At 40.7% G+C, this 26240-nt stretch overlaps 1 protein-coding gene across 1 annotated transcript in view; it reads right to left on the reverse strand.

The window, feature by feature from the left end:
* The window catches only part of LOC126412452 (RNA-binding protein 28), a 119393-nt gene that overhangs the window by 57191 nt on the left and 35962 nt on the right, over positions 1–26240 (reverse strand). Inside the window, exons 4-6 of the mRNA XM_050082060.1 lie at positions 25056–25255; positions 14393–14489; positions 14108–14301 (exon numbers count right to left, since the gene is read on the reverse strand). Of these exons, the coding sequence (XP_049938017.1) occupies positions 14108–14301; positions 14393–14489; positions 25056–25255 (491 nt within the window). The remainder of the gene's footprint in view (positions 1–14107; positions 14302–14392; positions 14490–25055; positions 25256–26240) is intronic.

Here is a 26240-nt window from a genome sequence, read left to right on the forward strand (position 1 = left end):
CACCATGAAAAAACATTCATTATCTCAGATGCTTACAACAGAGTCATAAATTTGCATTTTCCAGCATATTCTATTACAATCATGTCAAGCCCGACTGTTAAAAGTAGGTGTCTGTATTTTCTTGAAGCCCCTTGGACGGTTTTATTCCTGGTTTTCCGAGTCCAGTGAACCCAATTGGAGTGGGGGGGGGATAAGTTAATCCAGGAAGTATCCGCAGCAATTTCCGAGATAATACAGTCACTGAAGTCATTTAAAGTACTCGATTCAACTATAATTTTATCATGTCTAAAATAAAATTGAAACTAAACATTTGCATCTTGAGAGTAGCAAATCTACGTGGATGACATGGACTGATAAAAAAATATACAATAGATAAACTAATTTTTTTCTCAGCCCAAGGGGCATTATAACATCCACATGATAAATTTTTGGCTACAGTGCAACGAGAGGAAATTATGCCTCTAACAGTTATAAACATTATCTATTCGACGTATGAAAAAACAGTGAAAACTTATAAATATTAATTATTTATATAACATTCTATGATATAATTGAACATATCGATGTGTATCATACAAAGACAATGATAATTGTAAATTGCTTTTATGGTCTGCGTTTATCTTCCTTTGTTTTTACCTTTTGTTGGTTGGCTTTTGTAAGTTGCGGACGCATGTCAAACTGAGGTCTGTTAAGAAATTGTAATTATTTGTTAATTATTACTTGAAAATAGAGTTCATTATTGTTATATCCTAGCCAGTAATGCCACCCGAGCCCGCTGCCAAAAGATTGGCAGCATCAAAGTCCGGACGCCGTCTGCATAAGCAGCGCCAGCGAGACAGGAAATCGCCGCAAGTCTGCGCGCGCCACCGCTGGCTTCTGGTTTCTTAAGCGCTGGAGTCGCGAGCGCTAGGACAGTTCTGTATTCGGCGCTCAGTTGTATACTCGCCACCGAATTGTGTACTTGCTAGTCAGTTGTGTGTTCATCGCCGCAGAGTAGTTGTTTGTCTTCAGCCGACACTGACCTAGCCGCTCCGACTCGAACTAGACAGATCTCTGTAGACACGGAGTTCACTACTGCGTTTCTGTATCTTCGTTAATAAAGATAAGTACCTACTTTTATTTAATCAGAGTGTTTGGGTTTTCATCTTTCTGTTCACTGTTCCAGCGGACCGGTCGGCCCGCTATTAAAAGTGTGGCGGTGACTTCGTAAGCCGTTTCTACAGCGAATTGTTTGTCGCTACGAACGCCGCCACAAAACTGGCGACGAGGACTGCCGAACTCGTGTGCAGGGCTGGTTCAACTTGTTTCTGGTTATACTAATTATAGCGATAAACTTTTGGGGGCTGCTTTAATTTGTGTTCACTATGTCTGCCAACTTACAACAGTTGATCTTGTTACAGAGTCAGCAAATACAAAGTCTGGTGGAAGCAATCGCCAAACAAGCGGCTAATCCTCCAACACAAAAGGAACAAGCACAGGCAGCACCACCTTTCCGTGATTTTGATGCATCAAGAGAAGAATGGCGAGAATATTTCGCGCAGTTGCAGGCGCACATGACAGTCTACAAAATCACAGGTACTGAGCGGCAGCTTTATTTAATTTCCACTGCAGGCGTGGAAGTCTATTGACTACTTTGTAAGTTGTTCCCGGAATCCCAGCCAGAAGCTTTAGACTATGACGTTGTTTTTAACAAGCTTGCTGAGTATTTCGAGTCGCGAGTTCATGTGGCAGCAGCCAGATTCAAGTTCTTCAGATTAAAGAAACTGCCACATCAATCTAATAAACAGTGGTTAACAGATTTACGGGGCCTCACCCGTCAGTGCCGATTTAATTGTGTGTGTGGAGTTTCCTACAGTGATGTCATGTTACGAGACGCTATTACTCAAAACATTGCAGATTCTCGTATTCGTGCTGCTATCTTAAAGTTGCCTGACCCGTCATTAGAGACTGTGATGAACTTCACTGAAGCCCAAGATACTTTCGACTATGCTGAGTGTGAGTTAGATCAGCCATGTATTTCTCAAATTGCCTGTGCTAAGCAAGTTATGTCACGCCCGCGGGCCCACCGGCAGAGTCAGACTGTAAACACTAGCCGGCCGCGTCATGTTAAACACATTCGTCAGCCGCGTGTGCAAAATGATAGAGTTAAGTCTTGCCCTAAGTGTGTTCTTGCTCATCCTCGTGAACTTTGCCCATTAAGAAACGCAGTTTGTCACTTTTGTCAAAGGAAAGGACACATCCAGACTGTTTGTTTGCGTAAACGCAAGAACAATTCTAGTGCTGCCCAGCCCATGGATATTCATGTTCTTCAAAGCCAGCCCGCCCAGAAGGTCGCGTTTAAAGACTCTTCCACAGTTCGTGTGGGTAATAAACTTGTTCGCAATAAGCCACCCACCCAGCCCTCTGCTATGCGACCCAAGCGTAATTCAAATGCTGTAAAAAGTAATGTACAGACTGCAAGTGAAGCGGGAGTTGTTGTTCCACCCGCCCAACCCACGAGTTGTCGTAAGCAGCGAACATGCGCTACACGCGCTGATTTTGTGTCTTCCACCTCCACTGCACCGATCCAGAGACAGTGTAATAAACTATTTGTGAAGCTACGCATCCAGGATAAGACCTTCAATTTTCAATTAGACACTGGTGCGTCTGTGACTCTCATAAATAGTGCTACGTATGCGGCTATCGGCCGCCCTAAACTTTCAGCGGCAAAACATTCTTTGGCTACTTATAGTGGAGAACAAATTCCTGTATTAGGTGTATGTAGCGTGCCAGCCACATTCCGTGGCAATACAAAAACAGTTTCATTCACAGTGCTCCGCACTACAGACAGTGTAAACATTTTCGGATTAGACTGTTTTGACTTGTTTGGCCTGTCTATCCAAGACAATGTGTTGCAAATTAATTCTGTTGTTGTTCCTCAAGACAGCATAACCAATTTGTGTACACGATACAGTGACATATTTAAAAACGAACTAGGTTGTGCTGCGAACTTTGCCGCTCATATTACGTTAAAAGATAATGCTCAGCCTCGATTTTGTCGAGCTCGTCCAGTGCCTCATGCCCTTCGGGCACCTGTAGCAGATGAACTTCGTCGTTGGCAAAACAACGGTGTTATTCAACCCGTTTCAGCGAGCCAGTGGGCTTCTCCCTTAGTAATTATAAAGAAACCGTCTGGCAAGTTACGTTTGTGTGCTGATTTTAAGTCGACAGTTAATCCTCAGACTGTCATTGATTCTTTTCCTTTGCCTAGACCGGACGAGCTGAAAGGATAAGTTAGGGGAAGCTCGTTTCTTTTCCAAAATTGATCTCCGTGAAGCATATTTGCAATTGCCCCTCGACGAGCAATCACAACAGTATTTTGTCATAAACACGTCGTTGGGGTTGTTCTGTTTTCTGCGTTTGCCTTTTGGTTGTGCGTCAGCTCCAGCTGTTTTTCAGCGTTTTTTGTCACAACTTCTGGCTAATGTGCCATCGTGTTGCAACTATTTAGACGATATTGTTGTGTCCGGTCGGACGCCTGCTGAACATTTCCGTAATTTGGAGTGTTTGTTTAAAGTGTTGTCTCAGGCAGGCCTACGTTGCAACATCGATAAATGTTCATTTTTCCTTACGGAGATGGAGTATCTGGGACATGTTATTAATGCTCAAGGCATTCATCCCTCCCAGTCACATTTAGCAGCTATTCGTGATTTGCCCGCCCCTCGCAATCTGCATGAATTGCAAGCAGTTCTTGGCAAATTGACGTATTATATTAGGTTTATACCTAATGCATCACAGATTGCTGCACCGTTGCATCGTCTCCGCCGTAAGAATGTTCCGTTTGTGTGGTCAGCTGATTGCCAATCAGCCTTTCAGCAGCTTAAAGAGGCTTTATTGAATGATCGTTGTCTGGTCCAATACGACCCTAACAAGCCTCTGGTGTTAGCTTGTGATGCCTCTTCTTTCGGCCTCGGTGCTGTGTTGTCTCACCGAGTCGGTAACACCGAACGTCCTATTGCGTTCGCATCTAAATTGCTAAACAAAGCTCAGTGTAATTATAGCCAATTGGACAAGGAAGCGTTGGCTATTGTGTTCGGTGTCACAAAATTCCATCACTACCTCTATGGTAGACAATTCTATTTAGTAACAGATCACAAGCCCCTGACGTCACTGTTTCATCCGTCTAAACCAGTTCCTCAGCGGACAGCTCAGAGACTACAACGTTGGGCTCTTTTGTTATCACAATACCAGTATGAGATACTGTATCGCCCTACAGCTCAGCATGCAAACGCTGACGTGCTTTCTAGATTGCCGATTGCTGCGGATGATGTCTTCGATTCCTCTGACGACTCTTGCCATCAGATTGACGCCGATGAGCATCAATCCCTCCGGGATTTTCCGATTGATTATCGTCAGGTGGCACGTGAGACACCTACGGATCCTCATCTGAGTTTACTATTACGTTTTGTTCAACGTGGTTGGCTGTCCAAGGCAAAGGACATATCGGATCCTGTGGTTCGTCGCTATTATCCGCAACGTCATCTGTTGTCTGTTTCGCACGGAGTTTTGCTGTTACCAGCTTCGTGTAGTGGTTCCCCAAGTGCTCCAATCCAAGGTCCTCGACTTGTTGCATCAAGGTCATTGGGGAGTGGTCCGCACCAAGCAGCTTGCCCGCCGTCATTGTACATGGATCGGCATTGATAAGCAGATTACGCAGATGTCTACAGATTGTTCGACGTGTGCCGAACACCAAGCTGCTCCGCCTCAACGCTATTTTGAGTGGGCACGCCCTGCCGGTCCCTGGCAGCTAGTACATATTGATTTCGCTGGTCCATATTGGAATTCTCGTTGGCTCATCGTGATAGATGCATTTAGTAATTTTCCGTTTGTTGTGCCCATGCAGTCTACAACGTCTGCACAAACTATACAGGCGTTGACTTCAATTTTTTGTATTGAGGGTCTTCCAGAAGTTTTAGTGTCTGACAATGGTCCACAATTTACCTCTGCTGAATTTGAAAGTTTTTGTTCTGCCAATGGCATTCGCCATGTTCTTACTCCGCCGTTCCACCCTCAATCGAATGGTGCAGCGGAACGTTTTGTACGCGCATTCAAGGATCATATGGACCGCCTTCGTGCTACGCATTCTCGTCAGCAGGCCCTCATCACGTTCCTGTCGTTGTACCGGACCACGCCACGCGACGGCCCTTCGCCTGCGGAGCTTCTCCACGGCCGTCGTCATCGCACCCTACTACGGTTGTTGCACCCCCCGGATCGACCCGCCGCTTCTGAGCATCGCACGCGTTTTCAGCGCAATGACGCCGTTTTTTTCAGAGTTTATCACGGTCGCCGTCGTTGGGAACGTGGTACCGTGATAAGTGTCCAGGGTCGCGGTTTTTATACTGCTCAAGGTGCTACTGGGGTGCACAGGAGGCATCAGAACCAGTTGCGCCGCGCTGGCCGCCCGGATTCTGCCGCTTGTTCTTTGTCCACAGATTTGGTCCGCAGCGGGTTCCAGCCGCGCCTTCCGACTTCGTTGCCGCCCCCGGGGCAGCAGCAGCAGCCGTCGCCGCTACCACGCCGACAGCCAGTCCCGTGATGCCTCCCGCGCAGCTTCATCCGGGAGCGCCCCAGGTGGTCGCTCCGGCGCCTGCGGTCCCTCTTCAGTCGCCACCGCCTTCAGAGCTGATGGACGTCGACCCCTCAGCCGGGCCGCCTTCCCAAGCGGTGGCTGTGCAGCCTGTCCTGCAGCCGCTTTCCTTGGGCACCCCCAAGGAGTCTGACACCGCAGCGCCTTGTCCGGCGCCCACTCAGCAGCCGTCGACGCAGCGTCAGGAGATGCTGCCTCTCTTCGTGGGTCCCGACGCCCCGTCGCGTCCAGTACCAGAAGCTGCGCCCGTGGTCACAGGCGTGCACCCTGACCGCGGTTTTCAGTCGGTGTTTCCCGAAGCCCCGCGCAGCCAATGCTGGGGTGCGGACCAGGGACTGCCACCGACAACAGTCTCCGCCCCGGTCTCTTCTGCTACGCCTGCGGCCAGACCCCTCCCCCGCCGTCGACGCTCGCCACGTCATTATTCAACGACGGTGCGGCGATTTGGGGGGGAGGAGTGTTATATCCTAGCCAGTAATGCCACCCGAGCCCGCTGGCAAAAGGTTGGCAGCATCAAAGTCCGGACGCCGTCCGCATAAGCAGCGCCAGCGAGACAGGAAATCGCCGCAAGTCTGCGCGCGCCACCGCTGGCTTCTGGTTTCTTAAGCGCTGGAGTCGCGAGCGCTAGGACAGTTCTGTATTCGCCGCTCAGTTGTATACTCGCCACCGAATTGTGTACTTGCTAGTCAGTTGTGTGTTCATCGCCGCAGAGTAGTTGTTTGTCTTCAGCCGACACTGACCTAGCCGCTCCGACTCGAACTAGACAGATCTCTGTAGACACGGAGTTCACTACTGCGTTTCTGTATCTTCGTTAATAAAGATAAGTACCTACTTTTATTTAATCAGAGTGTTTGGGTTTTCATCTTTCTGTTCACTGTTCCAGCGGACCGGTCGGCCCGCTATTAAAAGTGTGGCGGTGACTTCGTAAGCCGTTTCTACAGCGAATTGTTTGTCGCTACGAACGCCGCCACAAAAATTATTATTATAAATATGAGTGAATAATTATTTGTTACTTTAATTCCTCTCTCAGTAAGCATTATCTGTGTTAATTATTCCTTTCCACTGCAAGGAGCACAGCCATTGATGATAGCGATTTGTATCGCCTTTTTGTCTGTGTTTTCTTAGAAACAAGTCAAATGTTTCCTTGATGAGGTCTAAATACTGCACAATATGAAAGTATAGTTTATAGCATTTAATAAACATTTTAAATATTTACTTATTTGCCCTAACAATAGAAAGTCTCTATCAATTGTCTGCCGCCATCTTAACAATTATCACAGTGGCAAATTCAAATTACGCAACTCTGCAGACATAAATGCTGAACGTAATACAAATGTGTAAAAATAAAATGTGCACCGGTGGTCCCGAACTCATTTTAATGAAAAAAATTCGAATCAGATTGGTTCTTTAAAAACAGTGCTCATAGCACGATCGTTATAACAAACTTTTCTAGCTGATGTATGGAGCCAAAATTAATTACGCACGAGTTGCGAAGAATATTGTTTCAGGCAACATACGTCAGTGTTGTGCGCGGCTGATATTCGGTGGTTTCAATGATCATTTTGCTGAAGATAACTGTTTCCATCATAATCCATAGTTGTATAGAATCTGTTGTATGAACAGTGATTTAGTGACACTTACGCAACTTACAGACAACACTTTAACACGATGTTAACTTGGAGATCTTTAGCAACTTGATCAAATCTTTAGCCGGGAGAAAATTATTTAGTAATCACTCAATGTAATAAAATAAGATTATCATTTCCATTTACAAATTAGTTAAATACCAAACCACTGAGTAACACAGCGAACGCCACAGTACCTGCACTAAGTGCTGGGAGTGTCAATGCCAATGTTGTGTTATATAATCAATAACATTGTGTTTCAGTGAATGGTACACTGTGATAAATTTTTGAGTATGTCTTTAGGATAGGAAATGAATTACCGAATAAAAAATACAGGGTGCCATTTAAAAAAATCATACCGCTGTTCATATCCTTGTAAAAAATAAAGTTACAACGAAGACAATCATGCTGATTGATGTCCCACTGACGGCTAAAGAACATTTGCTTGAAACATTTTGTAATTTGCATCTGGAGAAACATTTATTTAGTGTGGTCAAGATAATGGGGCACCTTGGTCATAACGTCAACAGCCTCGCAGTACATTTTCTCCCTTACATTTTTTTTGTCAACAATCAATCACAGTTTGAAAGCAATAACAACATTAATAAGTACAGTAACACCCTGACTAATGTTACCCCACATTTTACACAACGCCAAAGCTACACAATTTGTCTGCTGAGTGCTGCACACATCCATCCTCCCGCACTGCCCACACAGTATTCAGCTTACAACAGGTTCAGATGTATTTTGTGATGAATCATTTTATCCATATTCTAAATATGTTATCCACACAAAGCAGGCCTGATTCATTTGCAGCAAATATGAAAAGAAAATTATTATATCTGGAGGGTAAACTCAATACTATCAAAGACTTTGATTCAGAAATTAAAATTGTTGAACTGGCAAAGAAGTTTGATCTACTGGAACCAACAGTCAGAAAAATTGTAAAAGGTAGAGAAAAAAATCTCAACACTGTGAAAAATACTCAGTCTTTGAATTCAAGTATCATTCCTAAATGTTATGGTTCAGATGGAAACAATGTTAAAATTAAAGTGTGGTAATCAAGCAAGGGTGAAAAACTGTCCTGCTGATCATAAGAGCGTATTCTCTCAAAACAAGCTTTTTTTTTAGAGACTGAAAAAAGAAGCTGGGGAGGCAGCCAAAGATGAAATGTTAAAAGTTAGTAATGATTGGGTTTGGCCATTCTGAAGCCATCATAATTAGGGTGGCACTGCAGAGACGGCAAGTGCTGATGAAGAGAATGTGTCACTCTATTCAGAGAAACTCAAGGCAATGACAGAAGAAACTGGCTATACCAGCCAACATATTCAAAGTAGATGAAACTCGACTGTTCTGGAAGAAGACACATAAAATAACTTTTATTGCATTTGAAAAGAAAAGCTTTCCAGGGTTTTAAAACAACCACAAATCAACTGACGGTTATAGCTGATGCAAATGCAGCTGGTGATTGTAGATTGAAACTTCTCTTAGGGTATCACTCGAAAACCCAAGAGCTGAAGATGGGTTGCCCATGATTTGTAAGTCAAATGCTAAAGCTTGGGTGACAGCTCCCCTGTTGGAGGATTAGTTTGGTCTTCACTTCATAGCTAAAGTTGAACATTATTGCCAATTAAAATGAATCCCATTTAAAGTGATGCTATTAATGGACAACACACCAGGTCTTTCTCCTGTAACTCTAATTAATTTCAACCCAGATGTGAAAGCCGTATTTTTACCACCAAATACAATACGCTTCCTACAAACTGATGGACCATACACTATTTAAAGCTTACGAAAGTGAGATGATCATATGCGCATCTACATGAAGCTATGAGACAGAACAATGAGCTCTCTGTTAAAGACTTTTGGAAGCAATTCTACGCATTAAATGCCATGGGAATTGTAGGACAATCTTGGAATTAAATGTCACAAAAAACTTTAAATGGCTTCTGGAAGAGACAGTGTCTTCCTCAGCCTCCCTTCTACACTGAAACACAGGGGAATCAATATTAGATGCTGATCAGTTCGATAATGTGATTGAAGAAATGGTCGATCTTGCCACACAATTAAATTTAGAGGTGGATGGTGATGACATTCAAGAAGTGTTGGATTCACACAATCAGGTGCTGACAACTGATGAGCTTATAGAAACGTGTGAGAAAGTGCACAACATTGAACAACCTTGTTCTTTAGGCCCATTTCAATCAGAAGATCAAATGACGGCTGCAAACTTGTCAAAAGACCTCAGTTCAATTGAAAAAGGTTACAAATTTCAGAAAAAACAGACTCCAACAAAACGTGAATTTCTGCTACTAAATGGGGAATAAAAAATTTAGTAGCAGGCTACAAGGAAATGTTGCATGAGAAGGATGACACTTTAGATTTTATGAAACCTTCTAGAGCACAACGACTTCTGTTTACATTGCTGCAATGCATAATACTGTAATGTAATGTAATTTTTTATATTGTTGAACATTATATTAAACATTTATCTCCTAATATACACTGTCTTCTTTAGTCCCTAGTCTCAACTGAACACAATTTGTATGTATTTATATGCAAAATTGGACTTCAACATACAAATTCAACTTACACGGTTATTGCTTGGTCCCATTTATCAAGTATGTCTAAGGTATGGAGGAATGACTCACACTATCCATCACTCAGATTTAGTGCGGCACTGAAAGAAGTCAGAACACTGTTACAGAAGCAACAAAAAAAGCATGCTGAATTTAAAAGAACGCAAAATTCCATGATGGGCAAAGTTCTACAGGCGCTAAACCCAAAGAGGTTCTGGTCATACGTAAAGTACACCAGTGACAAGACGCAATCAATACCTTCACTGTAAGATAACAATGGTGATGTCACTGATGACAGAGCAACTGAAATAGAGCTACTAAAAACAGTTTTCCAAAACTTACAAAAGAAGACAAAGTAGATATTACAGAAATCGAATCAAGAACAACCAGCAGCACGAGTAACTCAGAAGTACATATCCTCGGTGTAGGAAGCAGCTTACATTACTTAATGAAGTCAAGTTTTCTCATCCAGATAGTATACCAATTAGGTTTCTTTCCAAAGATGCTGATACAATAGTCCTATACTTAGCAATCATATATAACAGCTCGCCTGACGAATTATCCATACCAAAAGACTGGAAAGCTGCACAGGTCACACCAATAATCAAGAAAGGGAATTGTAGTAACCTGATGAGTTACATACCCATACCACTGACATAAATTTGCAGCAGCTTTTGGGAACATGTACTGTGTTCGAACATTATGAATTGTTTCAAAGGAAATGGTCTGTTGACACAAAATCAGTATGAATTCAAAAAATATCATTCTTGTGAAACACAACCAGCTCTTCATTCACATGAAGTAATGAGTGCTATTAAGAGGGTTTGTCAAAAAGGTTCCATATTTTTAGATTTGCATAACGCTTTCGACATAGTTCCTCACAAGCATCTTCTCATCAAATTGCAAGCCTATGGAGTATCGCCATAAATGTGTGACTGGGTTTGTGATTTTCTGCCAGAAAAATCACAGTTCAGAGTAACTGATGGAAAATCATCAAGTAAAACAGAAGTAATATCTGGCATTCCCCAAGAAAGTGTTATGGGCCCTATGCTGTTCCTCATCTACATAAATGACATAGAAGATTATCTGAGCTGCCTTCTTAGATTGTTTGCAGATGATGTAAAGTAATCAAATGATCAAAACCAATTGCAAGATGATTTAGACAAGATATCTGTATGTTGCAAAAAGTGGCAATTGACTGTATAACTGAAAAGCGTATACTTAAAAAAAAAAAAAGTGCTAGAAGCAATCCACTAAATTTTGGTCACACAATAATTCACACAAGTCTAAAGGCTGTAAAATTCAACTAAATACTTGGGGGTTACAATTAGTGGTGCTTTTATTTGAATACTTAGGGGTTATAATTATGATTAACTTAAATTGCAATGATCTCATACATGATGTTGTGAGTAAAGCGAACCAAAGACTGTGATTTATTGGCAGAACACTTAGAAAGTGCAGCAGGTCAACTAAAGAGACTGCTTAGACTACACTTGTCCACCCTCTTCTGGAGTACTGCCGTGCATTGTGGGACCCGCTTCATATAGGACTGACAGAGGACATCAAAAAAGTTCAAAGAAGGGCAGCTTATTTCATATTACTGCGAATTGGGGAGAGAGTGGCAAGGACATAATGCATGAATTGGGGTCGCAATCATTAAAACAAATGTGTTTTTCATTACTACTAGATCTCCTCATGAAATTTCAATCACCAACTTTCTCCTCTGACTGATAAAGTATTCTGTTGGCACCTACCTACATAGAGAGACATGATAATCACAATAATATAAGAGAAATCAGAGGTTGCACAGAAAGATTTAAGTGCTCATTTTTCCCATTCATTCTTCACAAGCAGAACAGTAGAGAAACAGCTTGAAGGAGGTTTGAGGAACTTAACTGTAATTTGGAGGCTAATAAAGTAGATGTAGACATGAGATATTCAGCCAAAAAAATCTTTGACCACATACCCTGGATGCAAAGAATTTAATTGGTTATAAAATTCATTTCAAACACAAACTGAAATCATATCTGCTTCACACCTCCTCCTACTCCATACAAGAATTTATGAATGTGTAGTAATATGATGTTTGTGTGTGTGTGTGTGTGTGTGTGTGTGTGTGTGTGTAAAAGAGAAAGGGGGAGGGAGAGGGAGAGAGGGGGGGAGGGAGAGGGAGAGAGGGGGGAGGGAGGGAGGGAGGGAGGGAGGGAGAGAGAGAGAGAGAGAGAGAGAGAGAGAGAGAATGATCACAGATAAGATACATCGAAAAAATGGGACAAGTGTGAGTAGGACTCGTGCACTGTGGGTTCCATACAAACTCAGTTTTGCATGTAGACAGTTTATCCATTTCAGGAATAGAGGATCTTAACTATTTTAGTCTGTTATTGACATCTGATACTGGCAAGATATCAGTGACAGCGATTCCAAGACTTTCAAGAATATTTTAATTTCAAGTTTGAAGTAAGATAACAACTATTTTAGTCTATTATTGACATCTGATACTGGCAAGATATCAGTGACAGGGATTCCAAGACTTTCAAGAATATTTTAATTTCAAGTTTTAAGTAAGATAACAAATAACAAAAGAAATATTCTTTTCACAAGAAATAATTACAAATTAACAATTTTCTGATTTTTTCCTTTACTTGTGCTGTGAAACCTTTCTTCTTGTGAAATTTCTTGAGTCTACATCAGGGGAGAACCCTCTAGGTTTTAATGAGTAAGTTTGTGGGTATCAAAGTATGTGACGTAAATGGCCATAGCTTTTGACTGCATGAATTTAGAAGCTTCACATATTTTCACTGCTAAGGAACCCAAGCCCTTCATATGTGACATAAATTTCAACTTGATATGTCTATCCGTTCCTGAGAAACGGGGTTTTGAACAGTTGAACAGACAGACAGACAGAAATACAACAAAGTGACCCTAGAATGGTTCCGATTTTATTGATTGACATACGGAACCCAAAAGAGAGAGAGAGAGAGAGAGAGAGAGAGAGAGAGAGAGAGAGAGAGAGAGAGAGAGAGAGAGAGAGAGAGGGAGGGAGGGGGGGGGGAGAAAAACGAGGAGGAGGAGGAAAAAGAGGAGGAGAGGAGGAAGAAGAAGAAGAAGAAGAAGAAAGAAAATCTTAATAAATCATTTAAATGGGCAGCATTGTAAAATTGACTTGTTCCATATCAATGCGAGAGTTTGCAATTTTGATGCATAGAATATGCAAATAACTAACAAACTAACTAGCTAACCAACTGACTTACTTGAATGCTAGAAAATATTTCAGCTTCTGTAGAGGGCACTGTATATATCTGCCACATGACAGATGATTGTAGAATGTCTAATCTCATATAGTCACCGAGCAGTGCCAGGAGAAAAGTACTCAGAGCCAGTGCCTCCTCCTTCTGGCAGAAGGGTTGAAGGGAAATGAATAGGGGAGAAGGTAAAGGACGAGCTAAGTTTAGAAAACAGGAGAGTTACGACAAATTCCCAGAACCCTTGGTCAGGAGAGACTTACTGGACTGAACCCAGCTAGTAAGTTTCCCTGATCCACGGTTCTGGGCAACTTTTTTGTAAAACTTCTCATTTCCCAAATGTCATCACTCCTTTTCCTTTATCTATCTTCCTTTCCCTTCAACCCTGATGCCAGAAGAAGAAGCCACTAGCTCTGAAAGTTTGCACATTAGTATATCTATTATACAGTTTTCTTCTACTGTCACCTGGTGAACATATTTCTTTTTATCTATCCATATTATATCATATTTTAAAATACTGAGTATTTTCACTGATATAATGTTATATAGTGCCAGTTTAATTCATTACTGTTTTTGCTATAGGTACAGCAGCTGTATATTTTGGATTAGCTGTCAGCCTTTGAATTTCATATTTCTTGTTTATCATTAAGAGATCACACAAGACCTTTTTCTGGATTGCGTCTTTCAGTACATTAACAGAAATGTCAATGAACTGAACACTCTTAGGATGTTATTTATCTCACAAGCCATCTGGGTAAATCTGACAACAGTGATGTTTTGTAATGAAGCCCTGTCACAATTTTTGAGATACACCTATTGTTAGGCATGTGTCGATTTGCTTTTCCCAATTCAAACAAGGTATTACTTTTTAAAAGCTAAGTGAAATACCTGGCCAATACTCCATAACAATGTACAGTTTGAAAAGTGAGGAATATCTAGGGACAATGAACTTTTCCCTCTTTTAGATGTAGCCTGCTAATTAAATACAGGAGGCAAAAAACATTAACAGGTCAATAAACTACATTTCACACTCACCTTAAATGAGAGATTCCTAACTATCAATCTTCCCTTTTTCTTTGGACGTTTTTCCATCTTCCTTTCTTTCTTCTCTTTTTTAAATGATTCACTATTTTCATTTTTTATTTCATCTGTAGTGTTGCTGACATCCTTTTTAGTATCTAATGATTCATGCTCCTGCTTGAAGCCTTCTGTATTGGTTATGAAATTTCCTGTTTTGGGGAAACAAAAACATAGAAATAGGTACATATTTTAATTAATCTGTATATTTACTGGATGAGAAAAAATAATGCTGGAACCAACCTGCTTCATCCTGTTCAATTTTAGGAGAATATTGCTGACTTTTCACTGTTGAATTTGACATATTTTTGGTATGGAGATCGTAACTCTTATTTTTCTTCTGTGAAAAGAAATCATCTTGCATAAGAGTGTGTTATATGCACAATACCATTATGACAATCAGGAGACCACACAAGCAGTTTTCATAATATTGTAGAGAGTCAAACTGCTGGCCAAGTGCAACAGACTTTATAGCTTTATTTCATCAATTACCAATTACATATACAATGAGAATAAGCATCAAATAACTTTATAACAATAACAGAAACTCAAGAATGGAATAACACATAAAAAAGGAAAGGCAATCACTCACCTACAGCTGACTGATATGTGGCACATAGTAACAAGTAATAAAATATAGTATTTGCATTAGCTTTCAAGTTCTTGCTCTTTCTCTAGCACATTCACACACACACAACCACACAGATCCCCAAACGCAACTGCAACACTAACTGTTGATTATTGATAGCCACTGCCTGGACAGATGGAGGTAGGACGGGAGCAGGGAAGAACGCATGAGGCAAGGAGTTGGTAGCTGGACAGTGTGAGGCAGGTACCCCAACAGATGACTCAGGAGCTACACAACAAGATGAGAGGAGTTCAGAGGCAGAGCATTTAAGAGGTAGAAAAAGGGAGAGGGGGGAGTGGGGGAGAAAAGAAGAAAGAGAGGGAAGGAGGAGGGGGGAGAGAGGGAGGGAGAATGCCCAGATGGGGTGGCGGAAGGCTGTACAAGGTATAATCAACGGTCAGCCTTGTGTGTGTGTGTGTGTGTGTGTGTGTGTGTGTGTGTGTATATTTTTACTAGAAAAACAGCTGGAGCTTGAGCTTGAAAGCTGGTGTAAATACTGTTTTTTATTGTATTTTTCTATGCACCACAGGTCAGTCAGCTACAGTTGAGAGGTTGCCTTTCCTTTATTTTTACATATTATCCCACAAAATAACTTTGAATTAGTAACACATTAAGATGATCAAAATATTTTAAATACACTGACACTGACACATACATATGTATTTAAATTGTACTTCAAATTAGGAAACACACACAAACACACACACACACACACACACACACACACACACACACAGCTCTCTGTGTGTTGCAGTTATGTATATGAGTAGCATCCATCTGTACCCCCACCTCCACAATGCACATATATCTGTGTGTTGGAGCCCTAAAAAATGGCTCTGAGCACTATGGGACTTAACTTCTGTGGTCATTAGTCCCCTAGAACTTAGAACTACTTAAACCTAACTAACCTAAGGACATCACACACATCCATGCCCGAGGCAGGATTAGAACCTGCGACCGTAGTAGTCGCGCGGTTCCGGACTGAGCACCTTAACCGCGAGACCACCGCGGCCGGCGTTGCAGCCCTATATATGAGGCGAGGAAAGGGTTGGTCAGGAGAAGCAATAATCACAAACTCCACGAAATGGGAAGGGGAAGCAGCAGATGGAGCTGGTTTGAGAACAGATGGGAAATCAAGTCTGTGTCACACATACAGAAACAAAGTAGTAAAACTTGCAGTTAGTCTGTTTGGCAATAGCCAGGCATGCTCATATATAATGTTATACAATACTTACACTTACCAGGGCACTTTCACTTACAGCGTACACATCATCAGATACGAACTGCCTATTACAAAACTACAATAGGAATTGCTGGATGAGTCATTGGGCTAGATCTTACACCTGTCTCATCTACAGGGGAATGATTCTTGGAGTGCAAGTTTGGAAACAGGTGTGTCATAGGGGTGGACATTGTGTGGGGTGGATGTAGTATGAAATTTTACTTTAGGGGATACAGGTAGAGGTAGGATACCATTCATTTCAGGGTATAACCAGAGTATCTGTAGACCTGGCAAGGTATACAATTCAACAATTCACGACCTGGGTGGCACTGGATGATGAGAAATGTACTGGTCAGACCCTGGGTCATAGTAGCAATGGGTTTGGTAAGAAACAGTAACACTCAATTTCTAGATAATACTAACTGTGACAAGTGAGGTTATATTCAAATCACTGACCACCAAATTCAATAATACTTCCTAACATCACAGTTGAAGACACAGGGCCAAAAAACGGAGCAGTGAAAGCAGGTCCATTACATTAATATAGATAGCAACAGGCTTCAGTTTTGCAAATTTAACAGTTAGAGAGATCATAAAAATCATTAGGTAACCGAAAAACATTAATTCTTGTGGCTATTGTGGTATTTCAACCAAAGTACTGAAATCTTGTGCTACTATTGGCTTACTTTTGTAATCAGTTAATCAGTCAGGGTATCTTTACTAAAATACGCAACAATGATATCAACTTACGAAGTGGAGATAAGTTAGTGACCTGTCTCTCTCCCTATCGCCTCTCTTTTTTCTTTTCTTTCGTTTTTTTAAAAAAACAAAAGAATACAGCTTTCAACAGAATAATGAACCATTTTCCTGACACTCACCTTTTAACAACAGCTCAGTCTGGTTACTGTAAAAGATATCTACAAAGAAAGTAATATGTGACCTCACAAACTAAGTTTTGACAGCACTAAATAAGAAAAATTACCCTGGTGGCTTTTTCTGTAAACTTGCATGCCTTCAATTGTCAGATCATATTCTAGAAGCGAAATTAAAACATTATGTCATTAAATGTATCCCTTACATAGATGGAGTCATATCACAACATCAGAAAATAAGAGGGTCACTTAACACATATTACCACAGTAATAAAACTAAATTAAGAGTGGGAAACATTAAATATGGTGTTATCCAAGGTTCAGTACTTGACCCTCTCCTAATCTTGACCTAAATAAATGATTTACAAAAAAATACATAAGAACTCTTAAAAAACTGTGATATTTGTTGATACAATTACACTGTTATAGAGCACATGCCAAACACAATCAAGAGAATACTGAATAGGTTTACAACTCATTCGCAGTAATTAATATAACTTTTTAATCTTACAAAAAGTCATATTATGGAATTCTGAACAAATAAAAATGATTTTATAAGTACCAAAAGTAGAGATCAATGGGCACACAATACAAGAAAGACTGAGTGTGAATATTAAGGTGTTTTTGGTTTCAATTTCTTACCTGTAGACTAGCATTTGTGATGAACATGTGGTGTGTCACACTAAATTTTGTAGCAGTACTCAGCCAACTCCGCTGCTCTCCAATAGCTCCAAAAGTGTGACTATTACTGTCACTGACTGAACTTAGGTTCATGGGGTTGTTGTTGTTGTGGTCTTCAGTCCTGAGACTGGTTTGATGCAGCTCTCCATGCTACCCTATCCTGTGCAAGTTTCTTCATCTCCCAGTACCTACTGCAACCTACATCCTTCTGAATCTGCTTAGTGTATTCATCTCTTGGTCTCCCTCTACGACTTTTACCATCCACGCTGCCCTCCAATGCTAAATTTGTGATCCCTTGATGCCTCAGAACATGTCCTACCAACCGGTCCCTTCTTCTCGTCAAGTTGTGGCACAAACCCCTCTTCTCCCCAATTCTATTCAATACCTCCTCATTAGTTACGTGATCTACCCATCTAATCTTCAGCATTCTTCTGCAGCACCACATTTCGAAAGCTTCTATTCTCTTTCTGTCCAAACTATTTATCGTCCATGTTTCACTTCCATACATGGCTACACTCCATACAAATACTTTCAGAAATGACTTCCTGACACTTAAATCTATACTCGATGTTAACAAATTTATCTTCATCAGAAACGTTTCCCTTGCCATTGCCAGTCTACATTTTATATCTTCTCTACTTCGACCATCATCAGTTATTTTGCTCCCCAAATTGCAAAACTCCTTTACTACTTTAAGTGTCTCATTTCCTAATCTAATTCCCTCAGCATCACCCGACTTAATTTGACTACATTCCATTATCCTCGTTTTGCTTTTGTTGATGTTCATCTTATATCCTCCTTTCAAGACAATGTCCATTCCGTTCAACTGCGCTTCTAAGTCCTTTGCTGTCTCTGACAGAATTACAATGTCATCAGCGAACCTCAAAGTTTTTATTTCTTCTCCATGAATTTTAATACCTACTCCAAATTTTTCTTTTGTTTCATTTACTGCTTGCTCAATATACAGATTGAATAATATCGGGGAGAGGCTACAACCCTGTCTCACTCCCTTCCCAACCACTGCTTCCCTTTCATGTCCCTCGACTCTTATATCTGCCATCTGGTTTCTGTACAAATTGTAAATAGCCTTTCGCTCCCTGTATTTTACCCCTGCCACCTTTAGAATTTGGAAGAGAGTATTCCAGTCAACATTGTCAAAATCTTTCTCTACGTCTACAAATGCTAGAAACGTAGGTTTGCCTTTCCTTAATCTTTCTTCTAAGATAAGTTGTAAGGTCAGTATTGCCTTACGTGTTCCAATATTTCTATTGAATCCAAACTGATCTTCCCCGAGGTTCGCTTCTACCAGTTTTTCCATTTGTCTGTACAGAATTCGTGTTAGTATTTTGCAGCTGTGACTTATTAAACTGACACTTCGGTAATTTTCACATCTGTCAACACCTGCTTTCTTTGGTATTGGAATTATTGTGTTCTTCTTGAAGTCTGACGGTACTTCGCCTGTCTCATACATCTTCCTCACCAGATGGTAGAGTTTTGTCAGGACTGGCTCTCCCAAGGCCGTCAGTAGTTCTAATGGAATGTTGTCTACTCCCGGGCCTTGTTTCGGCTCAGGTCTTTCAGTGCTCTGTCAAACTCTTCACGCAGTATCGCATCTCCCATTTCATCTTCATCTACATTCTCTTCCATTTCTATAATATTGTCCTCAAGTATATCGCCCCTATATAAACCCTCTATATACTCCTTCCACCTTTCTGCTTTCCCTTCTTTGCTTAGAACTGTGTTTCCATCTGAGCTCTTGATATTCATACAAGTGGTTCTCTTTTCTCCAAAGGTCTCTTTTAATTTTCCTGTAGGCAGTATCTATCTTACCCCTAGTGAGATAAGCCTCCACATCCTTACATTTGTCCTCTAGCCATCCCTGCTTAGCCATTTTGCACTTCCTGTCGATCTCATTTTTGAGACGTTTGTATTCCTTTTTCCCTGCTTCATTTACTGCATTTTTATATTTTCTCCTTTCATCAATTAAATTCAATATTTCTTCTGTTACCCAAGGATTTCTACTAGCCCTCGTCTTTTTACCTACTTGATCCTCTGCTGCCTTCACTACTTCATCCCTCAGAGCTACCCATTCTTCTTCTACTGTATTTCTTTCCCCCACTGCTGTCAATTGTTCCCTTATGCTCTCCCTGAAACTCTGTACAACCTCTGGTTTAGTCAGATTATCCAGGCCCCATCTCCTTAAATTCCCACCTTTTTGCAGTTTCTTCAATTTTAGTCTGCAGTTCATAACCAATAGATTGCGGTCAGAGTCCACATCTGCCCCTGGAAATGTCTTACAATTTAAAACCTGGTTCCTAAATCTCTGTCTTACCATTATGTAATCTATCTGACACCTTTTAGTATCTCCGGGATTCTTCCATGATTACAACCTTCTTTTATGATTCTTGAACCAAGTGTTAGCTATGATTAAGTTATGCTCTGTGCAAAATTCTACCAGACGGCTTCCTCTTTCATTTCTTAGCCCCAATCCATATTCACCTACTACGTTTCCTTCTCTCCCTTTTCCGACACTCGAAATCCAGTCACCCATGACTATTAAATTTTCGTCTCCCTTCACTATCTGAATAATTTCTTTTATCTCATCATACATTTCTTCAATTTCTTCATCATCTGCAGAGCTAGTTGGCATATAAACTTGTACTACTGTAGTAGGCGTGGGCTTCGTGTCTATCTTGGCCACAATAATGCCTTCACTATGCTGTTTGTAGTAGCTTACCCGCACGCCTATTTTTTTATTCATTATTAAACCTACTCCTGCATTACCTCTATTTGATTTTGTATTTATAACCCTGTATTCACCTGACCACAAGTCTTGTTCCTCCTGCCACTGAACTTCACTAATTCCCACTGTATCTAACTTTAACCTATCCATTTCCCTTTTTAAATTTTCTAACCTACCTGCTCGTTTAAGGGATCTGACATTCCACGTCCGATCCGTAGAACGCCAGTTTTCTTTCTCCTGATAACAACGTCCTCTTGAGTAGTCCCTGCCCGGAGATCCGAATGGGGGACTATTTTACCTCTGGAATATTTTACCCAAGAGGACGCCATCATCATTTAACCATACAGTAAAGCTGCATGCCCTCGGAAAAAATTACGGCTGTAGTTTCCCCTTGCTTTCAGCCGTTCGCAGTACCAGCACAGCAAGGCCATTTTAGTTAGTGTTACAAGGCCAGATCAGTCAATCATCCAGACTATTGCCCCTGCAACTACTGAAAAGGCTGCTGCCTCTCTTCAGGAACCATACGTTTGTCTGGCCTCTCAACAGATACCCCTCCGTTGTGGTTGCACCTACGGTACGGCCATCTGTATCGCTGAGGCACGCAAGCCTCTCCACCAACGGCAAGGTCCATGGTTCATGGGGGGGAGGGGTTCATGGGGAATAAGTCAAAACATGAGGCAAGGAGATGAATGCAATAAAAGTGTCTATACATACTAAACTTCTTTTGCACAACATCTTAATAGACTTATAATTTCCGAGGGGCTTGGTTTGGCTGACCTAAATACCACTCATGCATGTCTTTCAAACCACTCAGTAAGTCTTGGAAGTGGCTGACAGCAATGATGTTCCATATCTGTGGACCCATGAACACACCTTCTTTTACTTTTGCATAACTCAACTTGAGAAACTTGTTACACTGGTTCTGAAATGCATGCAAGTGTTTTTCCATCACACTTACGAAATTCTTCTTGAACCCCAGTTTATATAATTGGTGGCATGAAATCATTGTCATGCTCAACCAATGGTAGGTCATGCAATACAGTTTTACATTCTGACATGTATTTTATCTCTATGAACTTCATAATGTCCACCTTATAGAAGTGGTGGCATGAAATATGGTTTTACATCCTGGCTGCATTTTACCTCTGACTGGCCAATTCTTATTGATGCAGTGGTGTTTCTCTACCTCTGCTGTCCCTCTAAGACATGTAACCTGCCTTCATTCCCATGAGAATATCTATCACTGCAGATATACCATTTGTGCTTGCTGCAGGATATATTTTCATGAGTAACAGGCTATAACATGTCTCTCACATGTGGACAGAATTTACAACTGGTACTGATGCATATCTTTTTTCATTGTGTAATAATACTGCCTTCAAACCTATCTTACATGAACTGATGAAGCGTCACCACTCTTCAGTGCTGCGTAGCACACTGAGGCTGCATACGTACTTTGTGTTCATACTGAAAGTGAGAAACTGTACTTGACACAAGCAAGTTCAACATCATTTATCAGATAAGTAAGTTCAACAGATTGGTAGTCAGAGTTTGAGTCCTTGGAAAGTGATGAAAGAGAAATGTCTTTTTGCACTACTTCATCACCTATGTCATCTGCAGTTGCAGTATGTAATCGAAAAGTAATGAGATCATTTGGAATTGGGTAAAAACTTAGGGAAGGCCTGTATAATTTACAAATCAACAACTTTTGCAGGAGAATCCAGTGATGTTTGGCAAAGACAATTAAATTCAAAACTTTAGTTTCATAACTCACATCGTGGCATAGGAATTCCAAATGCTGCATAGCTACGGTTTGCCATCTTTATCCAACCGTGTAACAAGTGGACACAGTTACCCCAGCACGCAATGTGAGCCCACATGACAGTAACTGAACATGAAAGTGTGTAGATGTATGTATAAACTGCACGCAAAGAATGATTTCATTGGATATGGTGCCAAGGGAATTTACAGCCTTGTACAAAAAATAATCAGAAACTGAAAAATTTCCTACAAACTGCATCCAATGAGAAATAAAATATTTTCAAAACCTGACACATTAAAGCGAAATGGTATTACAGGTTTGAAATCAGCTAGGAAAACTGTACAATAAAAAGTAAATATCATGTCAGGTGCCAACAGCTTTTTTTACGTGTGTAGTAAGAGTGAAATTAGGATGTGCTGCAAAATGCACAACTATAACAATAGACTTGAAAATAATTTCCATACAGATGATGCATTCCAATCTACGATTAAGAATAGAGTTTTATACATTGGTTCAAATCTCTTCAACAGGTTATCAATAAACATCAAGTAGGAAATTGAAACACCACAAAAATTCAAATCACTAAAATCTGTTCCCCAGTGATGGTATTTCCAGATGCATTTGAGAGAATCATCTCCGGATGTAGTGTTCAGAAATCACAGGCTGAATCATCAGTGACTACAGGAGATTGAATAAGGCCTATAGGCATGCTCATATAGCCTAATGGTTAAGATGGGGTCCAGCCTCGATCTGGCACAAGTTTTCAACTGTCATAACATATTCATTCATTACTACATGTATGTAAAACTTCTGCGCATGGTAAAACTGCAAACAGTAACCAAATACCGTATCACTGGAATTTTCTAATAGTTTTGTTCAAACCTACTACTACTGCAAAATATCAGAAAAAAAATTAGCCATCAAATGCTTGCCAGGTCTCAACATTTACTTTTCATCATTTGCACATATCCTCTTTTTTGTGCACTTAAAGAATATACAAGCTTATTTCATAAAATTCCATTATTGTACTAAATTAAAACAGTTGAAAAAATTTCTGCAATTTGCCCTCAAAGATAATGTGTTGTCCAAAGTCTCACACGTTTGCAACCAGGATCCACAGCCTCCTAGATGTGAGTAGTCCACCAGATAAATTACGCAGTGCACTACAAAGCTGAATCATAGCAAAATGTTGACCAGCACATCCAGACTAATTCTATGCACTGCAACACAGCAAAAACAATCAGAATAAGGTTCAGCCCAGTTTTGACCTGGAAAACTGTTACAATTGGCACTACTCTAATAGCAATGATAATTACCATGTGGCAATCTAACTGAATTCAGGAGGATTCTGAGATTAGACCACTGGACTGTTAGACATGCACCAATAACAGTCAATACACTGCCTCGAACCTGCATATTGTAATTTCAGCACAAATCCACAAAGGCAAAAATAAAGTACCAGCTCACTGCTATGTAAGTCACAGTCACACCAAAAATGAAGCATTTCAAATTGGGATGGGAACAAATGTCATTAATTACCATTGATTATCAAATATCACCTCCAGCTAGCTAATGATCGCACTATTTGATACAAACTACCAAATGGAAAAGTCGGAATAAATTACAACTTAGAAGATTTATTACGAAAACAAGGTGAAACATAACTTGGCATAATCATTAATGTCCAGGTCCATAGCCAAAGTTCATCTCCCATAAGCACTATCACAGTAACAGCGTTGTGACAGAGAGGAAACCTACTCCATATCCCAGGAGGCCAACTAGATGACTCCCCTTCTGGGCCACGACGACACGACTTAATCATGTGGAAATGCATCCTGATTGGCTCCGTTGACTCCAGCAGTATGACTGCTGCATCTCTTGTGGCACCCCCACTGTGAGCACTTTGAAGTATGCCACCACTGGAACATTGGCACATGGTGCTCGAGAAGGCAGTGGCCACGTCTTTTGTGCAGCGACCACGCAGTACGAATGCACAGCACAATACGTCCAATCAAAAGCTCACACACTAGATCGCATCTCTTGTGGCACCCCCACTGTGAGCACTTTGAAGTATGTCGCCACTGGAACATTGGCACATGGTGTTCGAGAAGAGGGTGCCATGTCTTATGTGTGGCAACCACGCAGTATGAATGCACAGCACAACACATCCAATCAAAAGCTCACACACTAGATCGCAACACTCACCTGTAAAATTGGAAATGCCTAATCAGAATTCCATGTCTGCTCACAGGAATGAAATTGCAAATTTTCGTAACATTTCCACATTGCAATAATAGCTTTATCAGCCACTGCCAATAAGAAATAAGCAACACTTTTACACCTGCATGAACTCTGCCCTACAGGGGCTACTCTTGCCTCCCACACCCAGCAAAAGTTTCTGACAAGCTCCCAGATTTTGTAAACTTCAAGCCACACCCAAAATTGTTTAAACATTCAAGGCTTTCACCGAATCTATCCCCATTTCCTATCAACAGCATTCCTCTGAAAAGTGCTGCCTCCTGCCATGACTTCTCACATTCCCAACAGTGGTAAATGATGTTAGAAAATACTCAATGTCATTAGAAAGTCTGTAATCCTTAAGTGAACCTAGAAGATGTGACCACAATGCCCAGCATGTATTGTGTATCTCACCTACTGCATACTTCATAAGGGAAAAACCAACCTTTCAACTCTAGACTGACAGACAAAGCCAACTGCCACCTGGTGTCGGATACTGGGTCTTGGGTTGCTAACAGCCAAAAGGACATTCCTATAGTGCAGCAGACCATCAAGTCAGACACAAATTGAATGAAATCCTTACTCCCACTCATATCTGATTTGGACTGTTCCTCTGACCCCTTACTTTGTGAACACAGAAATACTACACTGTGTAGCAGACCAGAATTCAAACACTTCGGCAGTGTTCTTCCAAATTAAATCATAAATATCTAGAAGGTATCACGATTCAAAAAGCTGATTAATTTCAAATCCAACAAACCTTTATTTTTTTCTTGAGTTGGTGATTCTGTGCCTCAGCAAGGTCTGCTTCAGGTGGAACATCGGACTCACTAGCTTCACTTATGTCAAGTGCATTGTCAGGGCTTTGCTTATGAATTTCTGTGGTTGCAAAATCATTAGGTGCTCTTTTCAAAATATATTCAGCTTTTGGTACAGCCCAGTCTACAGTTATTTTCCTACCTAAAATAAAAAGAAAAGAAAAGCCACCTATGTAATTACAACTACTTGGAACTGTATTAAATAATAAACGGTTAACTTTAAGATTAATGTTCCTGCAACAGTGATAGCACCATTCACAAACATCAGAAACAGCAGTGTACAAGCCATTTAGCAAGCAATTTTTTTGTTCTCACTGTAATTCAATAGTGATTAGATATTACAATTCGAATTAGAGGTGGGCATTCTGTACCCAAAATTTAATCTACAATTTTTAACCATGCCTAATCTGAAATATTCACCACTGCCAATAAATTAATTAAAAATGCTAACAGATACTATCAGTGTCACAGTGAAATGTGTTGAGTGAAACAGTGTTTTATGACTGCAGAAAATAAACCAATTTCCAAAAACAAAAGAAAAAAAATAACTGAATGACAGCACAACATGAGATGGTTCTTAGCAAAAAAATTAAAAACAGTGTGAGGCAGTACAAAGAAAATTGGCTAACTGGAAAAATGGGCTATCAGCATACGTCTAGGAGGGGGCAAAAAAAGTTACTGGAGAAGAAACCCAGAGTAAGAAGTTAGACGAATGGCATGAAGAACATGATACACACCTGCAAAATAGTTTCAAAATGATATTTGCCAACTGAAAGGAGGGCACTGTCTGTGAAATATAAGAACTGATGAAAAGAATGGCTGAACTCAAAGTTCAGCATGGTAATGTGATAGAAAAGACAGAGTGCAAGAATCAGCAGCATCGAATTTAAAAATGGTACATGATGAAGTTGATCTTGATCTCAAAGCTGTACAAAACAGGATCTGCACAATCAAACTTAAAGTGAAGGAGATTAAATATGAGGGCACGTATAATGACAATGTAACAGCTGCGAGTTTGCTATCAAATGTTGCATGGTTACAAAATAAGTGCTAGTGAGATAACTGTTTTCCCACTTGCAAGAAGACATGTTTACAATAATTATGTTTTGATATACAAATTGAGTCAA

Source organism: Schistocerca serialis, chromosome 7 (genome assembly GCF_023864345.2).
Source record: "Schistocerca serialis cubense isolate TAMUIC-IGC-003099 chromosome 7, iqSchSeri2.2, whole genome shotgun sequence".
Lineage (NCBI taxonomy): Eukaryota > Metazoa > Arthropoda > Insecta > Orthoptera > Acrididae > Schistocerca > Schistocerca serialis.